Genomic DNA, 19,641 nt, shown 5'->3' on the forward strand with positions numbered 1-19,641 from the left:
TTTACCCCAATCGCACGTAAAACGACATAGCTGTGGCCGAACACAGAACTTGAAACAAACAAACAAACATTGCTCCCATACCCAATTTTATATATAGATCGATAGATGGGGAGATAACAGGCAAGAGTAAAAGCTATGACCAAGTATATACTATAATGTAGATGGAGACATAACAGGAGAGAGTGAAAGCTATGACCAGTATTGATATAGAGAACATTTAAGTTACATTGGCTTATTTCATAATCAGTAGCCATAAAGCACACACACAGTTATTGGTATTATTTATTAATCATAAATACATATCACATAGACAAATGGAAGACAGACAGATAGGCGCTATATTCAGATAACCTATAGGTACATGAAGCAGTTCCTTTTTTATCTCATGGTGCCCTGTGCAGGGCACAGTGACTCTGATACACACAGCCTTGATACTTTTCCCTTCTCCCCCTCGGCTCCAGCTCTCTGCCAGCTAGTCATAACATGCTGTGTTGTTCTCTGACTATAAGAACTTGGACTCACAAATCCTCAGTGCCCTCCTGATACTTCTGATCTCTATATTTCTGTGATCATGTAGCTTTTCCAAAGGAGACAGTCTATTTGCTCTTGTACAAAGATATGTTTGGCTGAATACATTTTGTGAGACAAATTCCTGACTCCTGGCTTCATTACTTTGATGTCACAAGTGATTTTCTATCAAAGTTGGTGAGCGGGATGCCCCATTGTATATAATAATCATTGCAGTGGCACAGACAGTGTTGGGGAGTAGTGAACTACAGCTGGTAGCCTGTAGTTGCTGGTAGTTCAACTACATTCATATTTGCATAGTGAGTCAAGTAGTTAAACTACTTTTTGGTCATTTTTGTGTAGTTTAACTACTCAAACTACAAACTACAATTTTGGGCAATAAAATGAAAGGAACAGGCACGACTCCAGGATTTTTTCTGAGGGGCTCGGGGGAGGCTAGACCAATATGTGGGGGTGTTAAGAAAATAGTTGATTTTCATGACTTCAAAGTCACTTTGTAATGAAGTCCCCCCGCCCCCAAATAAAACCAGATATGGCACGTTAGAACATTCAAAAGAAATTAATTATTTTTTATTATTATTATTTTTAAATTAATTTGGCCAAAGAATATGAAAATATATAGCTATATATATATACAAGTGACCACAAGGCAGGGGCGGTTTTAGCATCAGAGCTTTGGGTGGGCTCAGCCCACCCAAAGGTCATGGACCGCTGAACCCCTAGGGGGGTCCGGGGGCATGCCCCCCCGGAAGAAAATTTTGTACAGTTTCAAGTAAAAATGGATCAAACTGGCGCACTTTGAGATCAAAATGAAGAGACTAGATCTATGAAGAACTACACACATCAATATCTTCTTTACCGTTCTGTGGTTTTACAGCGATGAAAAAATAATTGTTTCCCTATATATACTATATATATTCTGCATACAGGTTCTATATGGTAGAATTATGCTTGCATAATAATACCAAAATCACTTCAGGGGAGTTTCAAGTAAAGTAACATTTTGCTTTGTAGGCAAAACAAAAGTAAAATTATATCAAAAGGGAACTTCCTAACTTATTGGCTGGAATAATATTTCGACAAGATAATAATATACTGTAAGCACTAAAGCAGGAGTTTGCAGTCAACTAGTTGAAATTAATATGTGGCAGTATTTGTGGGGGTCAAAATCTATGTAGGGTGTACCACCACAAATAGATCAGTGTATGGGAAACACTGGCTATTAAATTGTGTGACTAGAAAGACACCAATAAATCTGAGAAAATGTACTTTAATTTTGAACAACAGCACTACAACGGTGGCATTACAAATGGTATTATGAAATTATTGTGGGAAAAAACAAGATCTGACTGGTTGGAAGTTGGTAGGCTACCACCACCACAGCGTGCAAAAATAGGGAAAGAAGGAAAGAAAAGTGAATAGCATGCCATGCACGCATGTTAAGCTATCATCATCATCACATCAGACAGGCTGTGTAAAGCAGCCACTTGCGATTCTGAAGGGCTTAATTTCACTCAGATAACAAGGGACCCGTTTGAAAATATGTTTGTCACTTATGCCCATATGTTTCTCAAAAAACATTGCATCCATTTACACCCACTTTACTGCGAGCTAGCATGACATGGCTGGCTGGTGCCATGGTAGCCTACCTACCTTCCTCCAGTCCACCTGTTTGTCTGGCAGGCACAGGCACAAGTTCTTTTGTTTAGCCTACAAAACAACGTTACGCGCTAATTTGCATATCAATATGCGCTAATTAAGTAACTACTAACGACTCTGACTGCTCAATGCTCACCTCACAGTTTCATTGATCATGAGTGGGGAGAACGATTGTGTGGACTGTGGAGGACCACTTCGCTGCTGTACTGTGTGTGACCTGTGTGAAGTGATGTGGGATTAGGCAGATAGATGGAGGAGGGAGCGCCTGCGCAGCCGCGGTTCTAGAAACTTTTCGAGTGGGCTGAACCCCCCTAAATGTTTGTCTCAGCCCACCCTAAGAACATAGAGGGGGGGGGAAACACGCACACAGCGCATTGAGTGTAGTCAGAAACTGCTACTAATGACCACCATTGATTTGGAGAGGAAAAAAAAAAAAAAAAAAAAAAAACTTTTTTTTTTGCCTCTATTTTTTTGGGTGGGCTGAGACTATTTTTGGGTGGGCTAAAGCCCACCCAAAAACGGCCTAGAACCGCCCCTGCCACAAGGCATCTCATATGGCTAAAAAACTATGTAAAAAACTTTCACATGCAAAGGTTTAGGCATGCAGAGTGATGACTGGTTGGGTTTTAGGCATGATGAGTGATGATTGGTTAGGTTTAGGCATGAGGAGTGATGATTGTTTAGGTTAATATCAGGGTAAGAAAAAGTCCACAATGGAAATAAGCCTTTTGATTGATTGATTGATTTCATTTATTTGATAATTGATATAACTGCTCAGCAGTAATACTGTAGCGTATCGGTGATACGCCAAGGAACGGAGAGTTGTAGTTGGTACAGGGTCTTTATTCACAGGCTCGATCAGCTCCTAGCAGCTAGCTTCACACAGCTAGCTCTACACACAGCAACCGGTCTCGCTCACTCCATAGCTTGACTGACTTCCGGCCTGCGGCCGCTGGTCCTATATACCCCCCTCCCCCTAGGAACACACCCGCACACATTAGTTCCTAGCTGCACTCTAGACACTTCTATTGTACATCACATTACAGGTAATACCTGGATTACCTGGAACGCTACAATACATACAGTACATTTTTTTTAAATCATCAAGGTTGAGAACACAAGAGAACACAATAAAACATCATGGACCATGTTGGAAATAAGTGTTTAAACTTTTACATGCTATCCTTTTGATCTGTTATTGTCTCTATACCCATGAATTAAGTCAATCAATCAAAAGGTTTATTCTCATTGTGGACTTTTTCTTACCCTGATATTAACCTAACCAATCATCCATCACTCCTCATGCCTAAAGCCAGAGATGGGAAGTAACTCAATACAAATACTTTGTTATTTTCGGTTTTTCAAAGACAGAAAAGTGGATTTTATGCAACAATTTGGAAGAGTCAACTATATGTCATTAAAAGAAGAGGATGTTGCGCATCGGATAGCGTCTTCACTTCATGTTTTTAGACGTGAGAGCGGCACAATTGTTTGATGGGAAATGCGTTGACGTTCGTCGGGCGCTAATGCTCAGTATGAGCGAGAACCCGGCTAGCGGGGTAAGATATGACTAGCATTATTAGCTAAGCGCTAACCTGTTAGCCTGGCGATCTCAATAGCTAACATTAGCATGATGTTGCATTAGCCCTGGTAAAATATGCAAGGGGAAAGGTATTAACGTAGTTTAACAGCTGTTCGGGATGTATGGGTGTGAATGTGTGTATGGATGGTACATGTAGTTTGTTATGGTTTGATTAATGTGCTAGTAGTGTTTAGAAAGAGACTGTAAATGCTGTCTTGAATGTGATTGCTTACTGGGTTACCTCATGTTGTATTGGGATGGAAGAGGGTTGTATTCCAGTGAACAGTAATGATGGATCACAGGGCATTAGTTGCAGTGATTGTTAAGCTGATAAATATAGTATTATAGAGAATATTGATTTTGGGTAGATTTGAATAATTAAAGGGATTTAGAATAATAATATAGATTAATGGGAATTAATGACCATGTGTTTAGAATATGTTTTGGGGATTATTGAATGTGTTTATGTGCCAATTGAAATATGTTGTCTAAAGAAGTGTGAATTGAAGTGAATATTATTACGGCTATATGAGAAACTGTTGTTAATGTGATAATGTCATAAATTGGAATTGGAATATGATATGACGTCATCATTTGCCAGACAGGAAGCCAGGTTAGATTCAGAAGGCTACAGTGTGTGAACAGTGACAACGAGACAAGAGCTAACTGAGCTAATCTGAGTGTATTGTGTGTTTCACAGAACCCGGACGAAAATAAATAAATTAAATGTGTTGGCACAAGTTGGACTCCTCGTTCATCTAATAAGTGTAACATAACCAGCAGTCCCTCAGTTTAGCATATAGTCTTTATGGCCTTGGCAGTGGACATGGATAAGAGGAATCAGCAGCAAGATGAGAAACTGATAACGAGATCCAAACGAGCCAAATCCATCAGAGTAAAAACAGCTGACAGAAGCTCACAGTTGGAACAGAGGTTTTCTTGTTATGCCCTCTGAACAATGACCTGTTCACCACAGACACCCACCACCCTGACTTGAGGAAACCTGTTTGGTGGCCTCACACAGATCAATCAGCATCCAGATCTACTGGACCCCAGCTGATTTAGTACCTGGAAAGATCTGGTCCAGGTGACATACTGTATCAAAGACTGGAGGATACCGTGGTAGCACATACGACAGAGGCTCGGTTCCGAATCCGACCCAAGGTCCTTTGCCGCATGTCATCCCCTCTCTCTCTATCCTTACCTTTACTGTCTGCCTACTGTCCTAAATAAAGGCAGAAATGCCCCCCCAAAATCATCTTAAAAAAAAGACTGCAGGATATTTACTGAAGATTTTCAGTCTCTTAAGTCCGGTAAATAACTTCCTAATTGTGAAGCGCAACTTTCTTTTTCAAATCACACACATATTCCTCTCTTATCTCCTTCTTGTCAGACCTACTTCAACAGTCACAGATCAAGGTTTAAAGTTACAGTACAATGTGAAAACGACGTAAGAGGAAGTGGGCTATAGCTCGCTCAGATAAACATGTGGATGTTGTGTGATGTTCAAAGGTAGTTTGTTCAATCCCTCCCTCAGGCAGCACCAGTGATGCTGTTTTTGATCATCATCAGTAGTTTGAACACTGATAGAAATAAGCTGATGTAGAAGTCTAGTCACTCTCTGACTCTAGCTCAGTCAGATCAACAGCTGCTCGCTCGTTCAATTCCAACCTATCTCACTCTTTATGCTCTGTGTTGTTGTCAGTGTGAACACAATGTGTAGAATTGAGAAGGTGGACTCCAAACAGCTCTTAGCTTGACAGGATGAGTTGCTGCGTCTGTGTTGCTACCTGAGAGGTGGACTATTGGTTCGATTCCCTTAATATCCTCAAATTTATTAGAAGTGTAATAAAAACTAAAAGAAGATTCTAATGCCTAGTTCCACTTTTATTCAAATACAAATAACTTTGCTGGCTAAAAAACACAGATGAAAGTTCCATCTGTGCACATCTGAGAGTTAGAACTCACACCCTTTCCCTCTGAAGGCAGCTAACATACACAGTGAACCACAAAGGCACCGCCACTGATGTATTGCTTTCTGTAGGACTGTATATATCTGTAGGACTGTATTTCTCTCTGTATGACTTTTGAAGTGTTTGGCTATAGGTCAAAATCTGGAAAAGGCTACTGTATATTTTAGCTTTTAGTCAATTTAGAAATAGTTAAGTAGGCTCGGTGATGGCAAGAGATTACTTTCTGGACTTCCAGACATCAATTTAGACTCTAGATCACCTTTCTAAATTGATTAAAAGCAACAATACAGTAGGCTATAACAATTTCCTGGTTTCAGCCTCAATATGCTAATTTCCAGTTTGGGTGATTAATTAGCTCATTATGGTAATTACTCAAATTGCCCAACATATGACATTTCAATCATAAAAGTTCATATGAAACAACATTACTGGGTCGTAGAAATTTCCAGTAGACTATTGTGACACTTTCCCCTAAAGTCTAAAGAGTAAATGTCGAGTGACACCAGAGGTTTAGCGCAGGTTTAAGCAACACCCCCCAAGCTGAATGTACTGAAGGTACCTGAAGGAAGCCTCACTTTCATGTGAGTGAGAGACATATAAAGACAGTGGGAGAGAGCGAGAGAACAGAGTTTGGCCAAAATCCCGCTTTAAAAAGTTTGACCTGTCTGGTTTAAAAAATGTTACATTTCAGCTGTCAATCAACATAAAGCTGGTGTGTGTGTGTGTGGGGGGGGGGTCATAAAGAGCTCTTCCTTTAGGTTTTTTTATTTCAGACATTTTATGCTTAATTGACAGACATATCGTGAGAGAAGGACACAGAGGTGTGGGAGAGAGAGACAGAGAGAGAGAAGAACATGCAACAAAAGCCCACAGGCTGGATTTGAAGCAGGTGGGAGGACTGAGGCTTACATGGTAAACTACTGTACACACTCAACTCAGTGTGCCACCAGGGGACACCTTCTGGTCTTAATTAGTAATTACTTTATTGAACAGCCAATCAGTATCCTCCAACAACCTGCTAGAGGTTTGAACCAGTGGTGGAGCCGAACCCGGTATTCGGTAAAGCACAAATACGTGGGTTTTTACAAATGTTATTTATTTCATACAAATATTTATTTAAAAAAAATGGTTTCCTCTGCCTCTGTCTGTCTGTCATGGATGTGTAAGCCTGAGCTCTATGGGTCTGTCTGTGTGGCTGAGTGCACTTGTCTCTGTTCTGATAGATGAGGGATCAAAACCCACTGTAGTTTATTGAAGAACATTTATGTTAACACTTTAATATCGTCAAATTAATTAGAAGTGTTATAAAAACTGAAAGTAGATTGTTACGCCTAATTATACTTTTATTCAAATACAAATAACTTTGCTGCCTCAAAAAACAGATGAAAGTTCAGTCTGTACACATTCCAGCTTAGAACACACAACCTCTCCCACTGGAGGCAGCTGACATAGCCAGTGAACCACAAAGTCACTGCTGCTTATGCTGTATTTCTCACTGTATGACTTTTGAAGTGCCTGGCTATACAGTAGGTGAAAATCTTGAAATGTCTATATTTGAGCTTTTAGTCAATTTAGAAATAGTTAAGTAGACTCAGTTGGACATAGCTAATCTCTGGGCGCTTTTGTCTCTTTCCTCTGGCTGTCGCCATTCAAAAGACTCGAACCCACGACCTCAAAAGTGATTGAGGCCTCAAGCTCAATACTGCAGGGTAGCAAGCTAACCATATGTGCCAGCAGGTCAGACTTTTTTGATCGTTGAGATATTAACATTTGTTTGGAACGACTCATACTAGTTAACTGCCACGGTTCTGGGTGTTTTGCGGTGTGGCGATATCACGCTGATCCCTCGTATACTAACTCTAATGAATTAATGATACCCAGAACAAATGAATACAGTAGTACTACTGCTAATAGGCACTGTGAGCAACCCACACAAAGAAAAAACACTCCAGTCATGCTTGTATACTCTGTGATTTGTATTGCTTTTTAATGTGTTTTTTCCCTCAGAAATAGTAAAAGCCATACAATATAGCAAACCAAAAAAATACAAAGCTCTATACAGGCATAGTAGCTCATTCACACACATTCTCTAGTCCAGACTGGTCTGTCAAAGTGGGCAGATGCCACTGGAGTTTCCATCTTGGCAAAAAAAAAAGTAGGGCTAACATTCAGTTTGTGGTAGAGGAAGTCCTTTTTTTCTCAAGTATTTTGTATGCAGAAAATGTTGACTCGCCACCTGACCTGACAATCAAAACCACAACTTATTTATCTATGGGAGTCTTCCTGGAAAAGGCTGCATTGAGTAAGACTTGAGGATGCTGTGGAGAAACTACAGTCATCAAAGGTAACACAGCTTGACTTGAGCATGCAGGCTGTTGCTAATGCATTATGGAACATTCTCATCAGATATAAAAGCCCCATAAGTGCTAGGTGTTGTTTTTTATTTTTTATTCTTGAAGAAGTAAGCCTCATTTGATTCTTTTTATTTTATTTTATTTCATTAGGTATTATCATGCTGTCCACCAAATTATCCTAGTGTACTGTAGCAGGCACAAAGAGGGAGTCAACTCCCTACTAAATCTTTGAACGGGACAAAAACAAAACAAGGAAAACTCATTTACTAAGAAAATTAGCAAATGAATGAACATTAAAAATGTTTTTTTTGTAAGTTATTTTTCTCAATGATCAAATTGCTATTTTAACTCAAACATTCACCGTTTTGAGTTGCTATAATCACAGTTAAAACACTGTATTAGAATAAAAATGGGTTCCTTAGTAATATTTTTCTGCACCACATGATGGCAGCAGCTACTGACTAAACTCAGGGGTTTTCCCCTGATGAGGGCCAGAGGATGCCACAGGTCGTGCTGTGTGAAATATGTTTGAGGAACTAGTATGTCTGCCTCCACACATGCAATGATGAACATGGAAGTGGAAATGCATTGATAATTCATAATACTTCAACATTTAAGTGCTAAACTTGGACAATGTATTTTTTTAGGCAGGTTTAAATTAGTCAAAAAAAGTGTTGGCATAACTTTAGGATAACTCCATTTTGACTTCTGTAGCAACAAACGTCCATACAAAGTATTTCCCCTCTCCTACCAAAACAAAAAGCCTCGCCAAGAAGCTTTTTTGATGCTGAAAACAAGAATGTTAACATAATGAAGCAATGCTGTGAAAAACATATTCAAAACCAACAGTGATACGCTTTAAAATGCACACACTTTACATACATATATATTTCAATGCACTTCAATGTCTTGTGATTTCAAAGTTTAGCCAAAATAAAGAGCATTTTTTTCTCATCGCTTTCAGAAATCTTGATGTATACTATATAATACATGTATACAGGATAACATAGAGCAACAAAGCAAAAAAAATAAATATTTTTAGTCACCGTTTGGAAGGTATATATATATCTATATACGTATATTTATATGTATAGCTTACTCTTGGGTAGAGTGTGAGTGTTAACAGTTTTGGCCGGCTGACGCGTCGTGATAGTAGCTTCTTTCTATCGGCGGATATTTTCAACACAGAAAAACAGAGAGCAGGATAGTAGTGCAACCCTTTACTGTACAGATTCTTATCACAAAACCCTTTTAGCCCTTCAATAATGAGTGGAATAGTGCGGCTATGCTGTGCAGACTGTGGAGAGAGAAGTGTGTGTGTGTGTGTGTGTGTGTGTGTGTGTGTGTGTGTTTGTGCGCGAGTGTGTGTGTATGCGTTTGTGTGTGAGTGGAATGAGTGAAATAGTGCGGCTATGCTGTGCAGACTGTGGAGGGAGAATGTATGTGTGTGTGTGTATGTGTGTGTGTGTGTGTGTGTGTATGTATGCGTTTGTGTGTGAGTGGAATGAGTGGAATAGTGAGGCTATGCTGTGCAGACTGTGGAGAGAGAAGTGTGTGTGTGTGTGTGTGTATGTATGCGTTTGTGTGTGAGTGGAATGAGTGAAATAGTGCGGCTATGCTGTGCAGACTGTGGAGGGAGAATGTGTGTGTGTGTATGTGTGTGTGTGTGTGTGTATGTATGCGTTTGTGTGTGAGTGGAATGAGTGGAATAGTGAGGCTATGCTGTGCAGACTGTGGAGAGAGAAGTGTGTGTGTGTGTGTGTGTTGCGCGCGCGCGCGCGTGTGTGTGTGTGTGTGTACTGTATGTATGCGTTTGTGTGTGAGTGGAATGAGTGGAATAGTGAGGCTATGCTGTGCAGACTGTGGAGAGAGAAGAGTGGCAGATAGGAAGCGAATCCCCTTGGGTGTCTTGTCACTGCTTAGCTGACAAATCCGGTGGGGAGAGAGTTTGTGTGGAGAGAGTTTGTGTGGAGAGAGTTTATGTGGAGAGAGTTTGTGTGGAGAGAGTTTGTGTGGAGAGAGTTTATGTGGAGAGAGTTTGTGTGGAGAGAGTTTGTGTGGAGAGAGTTTGTGTGGAGAGAGTTTGTGTGGAGAGAGTTTGTGTGGAGAGAGTTTATGTGGAGAGAGTTTGTGTGGAGAGAGTTTGTGTGGAGAGAGTTTATGTGGAGAGAGTTTGTGTGGAGAGAGTTTGTGTGGAGAGAGTTTATGTGGAGAGAGTTTGTGTGGAGAGAGTTTGTGTGGAGAGAGTTTATGTGGAGAGAGTTTGTGTGGAGAGAGTTTGTGTGGAGAGAGTTTGTGTGGAGAGAGTTTGTGTGGAGAGAGTTTGTGTGGACAGAGTTTATGTGGAGAGAGTTTGTGTGGAGAGAGTTTGTGTGGAGAGAGTTTATGTGGAGAGAGTTTGTGTGGAGAGAGTTTGTGTGGAGAGAGTTTATGTGGACGCACTGATTCAAAGCTACTGGTGCCTCGCTTTTATCACAGGGATCCCGCACTGATAAGGAAATGCACAAAAAGTTCAGTTTCGCTGATTATCTCAGACCTCAGATGCACGTTACATGACAGTTGATCTACTGTTTCTTTAGCGACACTACTTGATTGAATACGGAAGGAATTGAGGAATTTCGGCGAACAATCTTCATTCCAAATGTGGATACTTGCATATATAAGACAACTGGGATGTGTTTTCTTTTCTTTTCTTTAGAAAGCTCTTCATAAAAAGAAATTGTCAGGCACCAAATGTCATCTAGTTCAGAGCTACTCAGAAAGCAATCTAGAATATTTACACTGGCCTCGCCGTACGCAAAAATGTCCTCAAACATTATTTGCAAGAAGGCAAAGGTGCATTTTTTTAAGAATGAAATTGACCTACAGTATCAGTACATACAGAAAGAAACAGTTCAGTAATTTTGATTAAGCAGCCATATTTGTTTACAAAAAGAATATGTCCGACCCTCTGACAGTGGCACACTATATACGCCCTGACTGCTTTTTTTTTTTTTTTTATCTTTGGTTGACCAGTCGAAAGCCTGATAGATTTACAATCCGCCTTTACATCACACAACTTGACTTCTTCTTTAAAAAATTAAAATAAAACTAAACAACTGCAAACAAACGACATTTGCTCACACGACATCATTTCCTCATCCCGTTCATATGTTACCCTGCCGGGGGAGCTCGAAATGGCCTCCCGTCCCATCGTCACACACAGCCACGCCCCACTCTGCACTTCCTCTGGTCCATTCTGGAGTCCGTCCAAGATGAAAAGCACATGCATGCGTGCACACACACACACGCGCGCGCGCACGCACGCACGCACGCACGCACGCACGCACGCACACACACACACACACACACACACACACACACACACACACACACACACACACACACACACACACACACATTCTTCTGTCTCTCCCTCCTTTCTCTCTGTCTTGTTCTCTCACTTGCTCGCAAACACACACACACAGTCACACAACCACAAACATACACTCTGGTCACACATACAGTCACACAATCACATTCGCTTCAAAGTATATATAAAACAAACGAGCATGAAAAAATAAGGTGACACATAAAATCAAATGCTGAATTGTCCAAAATGGAAAATAAGTGTCTGTGGTTAAAAGGAAAAAAAACAACCAAAGGGAAAAAAAAAGAGAAAGGGAGCCAGGGTTTGTGGACAGTTCTCATCGTTTCTGCGAGGCGATCATCTTGGAGACGAAGTTGACGATGGCGCTGGCGGGCTGGTCAGGGTCCATCTCGGCGAAGAGGTGGCTGACGTTGTCCGTTGTGCTTCCTTGCTTCCGGGCCACAAACCCAAAGAACCTGGAATGACAGAGGTGGAAGGTTTACAATGAAATCCAAAATGCGTTTTTCATTGTCTTAGGGCCATTTTGATCTAAAGGCTTATGCTTCAAATAAATGCCTGAAATCAGTTTTTTGACAAATATAAATAGTTGAAAGTTGATCCTATGTATGAATTTATTTCCAAAGCCTTTACCTTTCGATCAAGGCAAAGGGTAGCTTTTGATGCCTTTATTATTATTCTAAAATGTGGATGGAGGAAAAGGCGTCTCTGTCCAAACTTTTGACTGATAGTGTATACATGTATTGATATCCAAAGCCAATATCAGTTTATATGATTACATACAGTATTAACCCCCGATTCATTTTTCTACAGTGCACTGTAAAAAAAATGAATCAGGGGTTTAATATGTAATCATATAAACTGATACAACTGATATATATATAAACCACCATGTGGATGATTACATATTAAGGCCTGATTCATTTTTCTACAGTGTAGGTATTTGGTATTTGAGGAGTTTGGAGACTGACAAAGTCATAGATGGTATAAAATTAGAGTACAACAAATAATGATTCATTCTAAAGGATAGTAGGTAATTTAACTCCTTGTTTGGTAAATTCATAAGATTTTTTTTAAGAGATATTGAATGATGAGCTTCATTAATGACGCCCCCCCCTCAACAAACAGAATATTTAGCATGTTGGAATGGCATACTTGATTCAATCTAAAAAGCCCATGTTTGGCAAACACTCCACTGTTTAAGACTCTACTCTTAAAAATTCCATACAGAAACCACAATTAAATCATGATCAAATTCAACTCATGTAGTAAATCCTCATGCTGCATGCTAACTACACCTCAAATCCAAGAACTATGATCACTATAACTCTCAACCTTCTTCTGCCAACAGCCTGATTTTCTCAACCTGTGCCCGGTCATCTATCCATCTATTCTTCTATCACGCCTCTTTTCAAACATCCCACATCTGAGCTCATTAGATTTTGCCAGAGCATTTTGATTTGGATTGGGAATGGGTGGGGAGTGGGGCAAAAAGGAGAAGAAGGAAAAAAGGCACTATATGCAAGAGTGGAAAACTACGGTATCCACTAAATGGAAATTATTGCACAAAACAAGTCATCCATTCGGTGCATCCATCCTCCTTGTTTTCTCATTTCTGCTGAACATTATTTGCAAACCAGAATAAAAGTTACCAGTAAACCAGCAGTACAATAACAATCCATATGAAATATTGGAAGGTCTACTTACTTGGCTGTGCCTCCCTCAGGTTTGTTCCACCTGTACAAACATGATGAAGATTTAATGTAAAATAAACATTAAAAAAGGAGAAAGCATGTAAAGTTTAAACCGTAGTAATTATGTAATTATGTAACTAGCATGTTTCTGGTGCAAGAGGAGACATTTGTGTCAAAGGAGTGAAAAACAGGCACCGAATTGAAACACAGTCAAGTGTTAACTCATTTTGTATGGAGACTCCTTTATCACTCACTACTATGTTTCTTTCACATTTGTAACATTTGTAATATGTTACAACAGACAGTGAAATGCAGCTTTGCTTTTACTACATCAAGACAATCAGATAGTGTCACAAAATTTGCTGTGTGTTAAATTGACTTTCAGACATTTTCCACTGATGTCTACTTCTTGGAACGCATGAAAACCCCATCTATCTTGTACCTAAGTAGGCTAAAACAAACCATGAAAGGTATTTATACTGTAAGTATTCTTTGGTGTCTTCCATGGGCAAGGTAGTGTGTGTACTGTCCTGACTGAGGTTGAGGTTGAGCTGCGCCTTAAAAAAAACTGTCCTTTGTCTTAGTCCAAACAAGTTCATTTCGTCTAACGTTAACTATAAAGTTGTTCATAAAAGACTAGTATTTCTTTTTGTCAATACCTGACAGTTTCGACTGCTGCTTCCTGCAATCTCCGAGTGCACATCTACAGTAGTTTGATATATAACTCATTTTCACCCTTTGTTGCAGTCCATGTTGGACTTTTCAAAGTGTGCAGAGTGTGTACTGTAGTGAAGCACTTACTTCCTGTCCTGAGGGTCGATATCGCAGAACGTGACAGTGTTGCTCGGGTAGTGGCGTCGGAAGAAAAGCCTGTGGGGGAAACAAACCAACATGGTGATTAAAAACGTCCTGGAGGCTTCTGAAGTATGGCTCAGGACCCAAAATGTGTCACTGGCGTGTTTCTGATATCAAGTATATTTTAATTAGCCCGGCCACCAAAAAAAAAGTAAATCTACACTGAAATAGTTAAGAAAGTCCACTATAGAGAAAAGATGAACAGATCCCGATCCGTTAATCCTGATGGAGTTAACAGGTTTTATTGTCTCGACTTGCCCTGTAGCAACACATTTGCATCTGGAGATGCGTAAAGACATTCTTCAAACGTGTCTCCAGCAGAATGTCAAGGCATCATGCAATCTTTGTCTTTTGTTTTGAGTCATCTTGAAAGGACACCACACTCACTTCCTCTGGTTGTCAGTCAGCGTGATGCCTTGAGCAGACACCTTGAAGTGCACGATGGTGGCAGTAGGCGGAGAGGCAGCAGCCAGCGTCTCTGAAATGGCCTTGGCTACAGCCTGAGGGCCCGTCAGAGACTCCATCTCCACTGAGTTGATGTAGAGCACGTTGCATGCTGGGAAGAGAGCGACAGGCCCAGTCAGCTTACAAGAGAGAGAGACGTCAAACAGAGACGGACCTTTCAGAAATGTACAATGGAAAAATCTGCTTCAAGATAACAAGATAGTAAACAGACAAGATAGTAAACAAACAGGATGCATACATTCTTCATCGTCTCAAAAGTTATGATCCGTAACAGGAGACTTGTAACGAGTTTGGCAGCGACCTGTTCATGCAAAAATATTAATTCATTGTCATTAGACAGCATGCTTTCAGGATCAAGGCTGGGGTCAAACAGTTCAAGAAAGAAATCCATGACTCAAAATCATTCCACATGAAACATTATGCCTGTTATGGACAAAAAGCTGGACGCTTGTGTTAAAAGAGACAATCTTAACAAAAGACAAATCTACACACGCCCATTAAATAGCTCTCTTCACACACACACGCGTACACGCACGCACGCACACACACACACACACATACACACACACACACACACATACACACACGCTCAGACAACGGGGGCGTTAGGTTCGAAGAGGCAAGATGCACATTCCAGAGGTAGGGTTCCAAATGAAAGTACACAGGGTTTACCATCAGAGTCAGCAGGGGGCCTCTGCACTGGAGTAACAAGGAAGTGATATTTTTGGGATGAGTGAACGGAACTGTTCAGGACACACCATTAATATTGTCATTCATGTTGTATAATGTCTTTACTGTCCAGGTAAGAACCTGTTAGCTGCATCGGGTTTGAACCTCACAACACTACAGTAGTAGAAGCTCTGTTGAAAAGACTGATTAAAAAATTAAAAGTCTGGTAATACAGTGAGAAGGAGTTGATGTTTTACCTGCTCCTTGTTTCAGCCGTTCGACCAGTGGATTTGTTGTTGCAACCTCTGGTACCTCCTCGTTGAGATCTACACCAATCAGGAGAGAGGGGACGTCATCAGTTTTGCTACAATGGTGATCCACAAGGTACAGGGTTCTTGTTGGGGTTCCAGGGACGGCAAGCATGATGACAAATGGTTTGTTTTCACCATTATTTCATTCACTGGAAGTCTACTCTGCACATTAACAGCATTATGTGAAAATGACTATTTAAACCATAGGTTTCACTTTCTCCCCCTACAGTAAAGACAGTTATGTAATTCTGTACTAAATCATATCGGACATTAAAAAAAAAAATCTCAATTGGAAATGCCTGGGACAAAACCAAAATGTGGGCCAGTGGGCTACAGTTTATGCATTTAACATGAAAACCGCTGGGATTCCTTTTCCTGTTGAGCTCCTTATGGATGTTGGATGCTGCTTTGGCTACCAACATACTGGAGGAATCATCAATTGTGGACTGAGGGTATTAATCTTGGTCAATTTTGATGTGCACACATGCACATACTGTACATACACAGTAGAAACCACACACATTTGGAGACCTACGTAAGACTGCCTGCACCCAACACACACGCACAGCAGGCATGCACGCGCGCGCACACACACACACACACACACACACACACACACACACACACACACACACACACACACACACACACACACACACACACACACCAGGGGCGGTTCTAGGCCGTTTTTGGGTGGGCTTTAGCCCACCCAAAAATAGTCTCAGCCCACCCAAAAAAATAGAGGCAAAAAAAAAAGTTTTTTTTTTTTTTTTTTTTTTTCTCCTCTCCAAATCAATGGTGGTCATTAGTAGCAGTTTCTGACTACACTCAATGCGCTGTGTGCGTGTTTCCCCCCCCCTCTATGTTCTTAGGGTGGGCTGAGACAAACATTTAGGGGGGTTCAGCCCACTCGAAAAGTTTCTAGAACCGCGGCTGCGCAGGCGCTCCCTCCTCCATCTATCTGCCTAATCCCACATCACTTCACACAGGTCACACACAGTACAGCAGCGAAGTGGTCCTCCACAGTCCACACAATCGTTCTCCCCACTCATGATCAATGAAACTGTGAGGTGAGCATTGAGCAGTCAGAGTCGTTAGTAGTTACTTAATTAGCGCATATTGATATGCAAATTAGCGCGTAACGTTGTTTTGTAGGCTAAACAAAAGAACTTGTGCCTGTGCCTGCCAGACAAACAGGTGGACTGGAGGAAGGTAGGTAGGCTACCATGGCACCAGCCAGCCATGTCATGCTAGCTCGCAGTAAAGTGGGTGTAAATGGATGCAATGTTTTTTGAGAAACATATGGGCATAAGTGACAAACATATTTTCAAACGGGTCCCTTGTTATCTGAGTGAAATTAAGCCCTTCAGAATCGCAAGTGGCTGCTTTACACAGCCTGTCTGATGTGATGATGATGATAGCTTAACATGCGTGCATGGCATGCTATTCACTTTTCTTTCCTTCTTTCCCTATTTTTGCACGCTGTGGTGGTGGTAGCCTACCAACTTCCAACCAGTCAGATCTTGTTTTTTCCCACAATAATTTCATAATACCATTTGTAATGCCACCGTTGTAGTGCTGTTGTTCAAAATTAAAGTACATTTTCTCAGATTTATTGGTGTCTTTCTAGTCACACAATTTAATAGCCAGTGTTTCCCATACACTGATCTATTTGTGGTGGTACACCCTACATAGATTTTGACCCCCACAAATACTGCCACATATTAATTTCAACTAGTTGACTGCAAACTCCTGCTTTAGTGCTTACAGTATATTATTATCTTGTCGAAATATTATTCCAGCCAATAAGTTAGGAAGTTCCCTTTTGATATAATTTTACTTTTGTTTTGCCTACAAAGCAAAATGTTACTTTACTTGAAACTCCCCTGAAGTGATTTTGGTATTATTATGCAAGCATAATTCTACCATATAGAACCTGTATGCAGAATATATATAGTATATATAGGGAAACAATTATTTTTTCATCGCTGTAAAACCACAGAACGGTAAAGAAGATATTGATGTGTGTAGTTCTTCATAGATCTAGTCTCTTCATTTTGATCTCAAAGTGCGCCAGTTTGATCCATTTTTACTTGAAACTGTACAAAATTTTCTTCCGGGGGGGCATGCCCCCGGACCCCCCTAGGGGTTCAGCGGTCCATGACCTTTGGGTGGGCTGAGCCCACCCAAAGCTCTGATGCTAAAACCGCCCCTGACACACACACACACACACACAGTCCTGTGGTAGGTGAAAGTCCTTGTGGTTTTAGAATTTGAAATGTATAGGTATTATCACACTATGTAAGGGTTAGTCTCTAGATGTTTTAGTATGAAGGATTTGTCCACTCCCACATACAAAAGTCTCTCTTAAGAAAACTGTGTGCCCTATCTTGTGCCTGCTGGAAGGGCAAGGGCAAGCGTTGTCTTTGCTAGGTTCTAGCACTCAAAATCCCGAGTGCTAGAAACTAGCAAAGACAACGCTTGACCTTGCCCTTGCACCAGGCGTAAGATAGGGCCCTGTGAGCTTACTGTACATGTAGACCTTTTGATATTCTGTTATAATGAAGAAATGCAATTCAAAACACATTCTACTTCATCCATGTTTGGATGCACAGACCTGTGGTAGGGATGAGTAGTTTGCAGGGTAGAGCCAGTGGTGTGATGGCATGTTGGTAGACCAAGGCAGACAGACAACCTGCCAGACACACACATCAGTCAGACACAATGTATCCATCTCATTGTAAAGTACATCCAGAGCTGTATAGATAGAAGAGTCCCGACATCTCCATTCACTCCAATGGACCAGTTTTTTACTCTCAAGAGTTCCAGGAAGTAAGGTCCTGGATTAAGCAACACTGTCAAGTTGCAGCAAAATAGACATAGTTTGTGTTGTACTCTGAAAGGGTTTTCCCCCTTGAATCAAATTGTACATTATCAACTTTATTTTAGCATGCAAAAGTAGTGCGAGACCAATTCCTGGCTGTTCATTGGCTAATGAGTCTCGCATTTTGGTCCTCCGCTGACGCCACTCTCTCTCTAGAGGACACTAAGTACATCTATTGTCCCTGTGCCATGTGTGCAGACACACACATCAGTCAGACACAATGTATCCATCTCATTGTAAAGTACAGTACATGTCATTTGTATTCATTTATTACCTCCACCAAGGAGGTTATGTTGGAGGTAATGTTTTCGGTGCCGTTTGTCTGTCTGTTAGCAGGATTATGGAGAAACCACTGGGCTGATTTTCATGAAACTTTGTGGTAGGGTATAGCAGGGGCCAAGGAAGAACCTGTTACATTTTGGCATGGATCCGATCTGGGGCGGAGCAAGGAAGGGGGCGGGGCTAGGGAAAAGGGACTGTAAATAGAGTACCGCAGGTATGACGTACTTTTGTAGTTGGAAGGCAGAAGTCTTGGACATGTTGGTTACTCAGGGCAAAAGTGAATGGGGTTTTAGAATGGGGATGTTGCTTAAGTGCATAAAATAAGGTCTGTGGTTAACAAAAGTTTATGGGAGTGGTAATTTGTGTTCAGCAGGATAATCGCATAAAAAAACCCATTTATGTTTCAAAAATCATAAAAGTGATTCACGTTTTTGAAGATTACCATGCTGAACACAAATTACCACTCCCATAAACATTTGTTAACCACAGACCTTATTTTATGCATTTAAGCTAAATCGCCATTCTAAAACCCCATTCACTTTTCCCCTGAAGATCTAACATGCTATCAGGGTTCTGATCCAACTCACAAAATGTGCATATCATAGCAGATTGGAGCATTGGCCTTGGCGGAGGGTCTGCACTCTCTGAGTGCCCTTCTAGTTCATTTATTTGATTTTATCTTATCTTATTTTTTGCTATAGGTGCTGTGATATGCAGCATTAGCTAACAAGGTGAATAAAAGTAATTTTTCATCTTATTGTGACACATCTGGTTATATTCCTGTCCAGTCCTATCATTCCCGTGGTCTTGAATTATCTTGACTATGTAAGGAAAAGGAAACTACTGTATTACTAATGGAGAGAATTAGTAGTAGTAAAAAAAGACAGTAGCAGCAGGAACTGCACAGAAGGAGAGGATATTTGGAGGTGGAGGGTGGCAGAGGAGAAAGGAACAGAGATAAGCCAGACAATGTTTAGAAAAGTCAGCTGGCCCCATGTTTTATGTCATGGATCGGCCC

The 19,641-nt window shown here is 40.8% G+C and overlaps 1 protein-coding gene across 1 annotated transcript in view; it reads right to left on the bottom strand.

Annotated features, from left to right (window-relative positions):
• Window positions 1-10,404: 10,404 nt before the first annotated feature.
• Window positions 10,405-19,641, bottom strand: part of tns1b (tensin 1b) — a gene marked incomplete at its 5' end in the record, with an annotated part of 254,067 nt that continues 244,830 nt past the window's right edge. The window contains 7 exons of the mRNA XM_083641496.1: window positions 10,405-11,921; window positions 13,171-13,200; window positions 13,959-14,027; window positions 14,400-14,568; window positions 15,150-15,176; window positions 15,404-15,472; window positions 18,075-18,152. Of these exons, the coding sequence (XP_083497622.1) occupies window positions 11,783-11,921; window positions 13,171-13,200; window positions 13,959-14,027; window positions 14,400-14,568; window positions 15,150-15,176; window positions 15,404-15,472; window positions 18,075-18,152 (581 nt within the window). The 3' untranslated portion in view covers window positions 10,405-11,782. The remainder of the gene's footprint in view (window positions 11,922-13,170; window positions 13,201-13,958; window positions 14,028-14,399; window positions 14,569-15,149; window positions 15,177-15,403; window positions 15,473-18,074; window positions 18,153-19,641) is intronic.

The sequence above is a fragment of the Poromitra crassiceps genome, assembly GCF_964638095.1.
Source record: "Poromitra crassiceps genome assembly, chromosome: 8".
In the NCBI taxonomy this organism is placed as follows: domain Eukaryota; kingdom Metazoa; phylum Chordata; class Actinopteri; order Beryciformes; family Melamphaidae; genus Poromitra; species Poromitra crassiceps.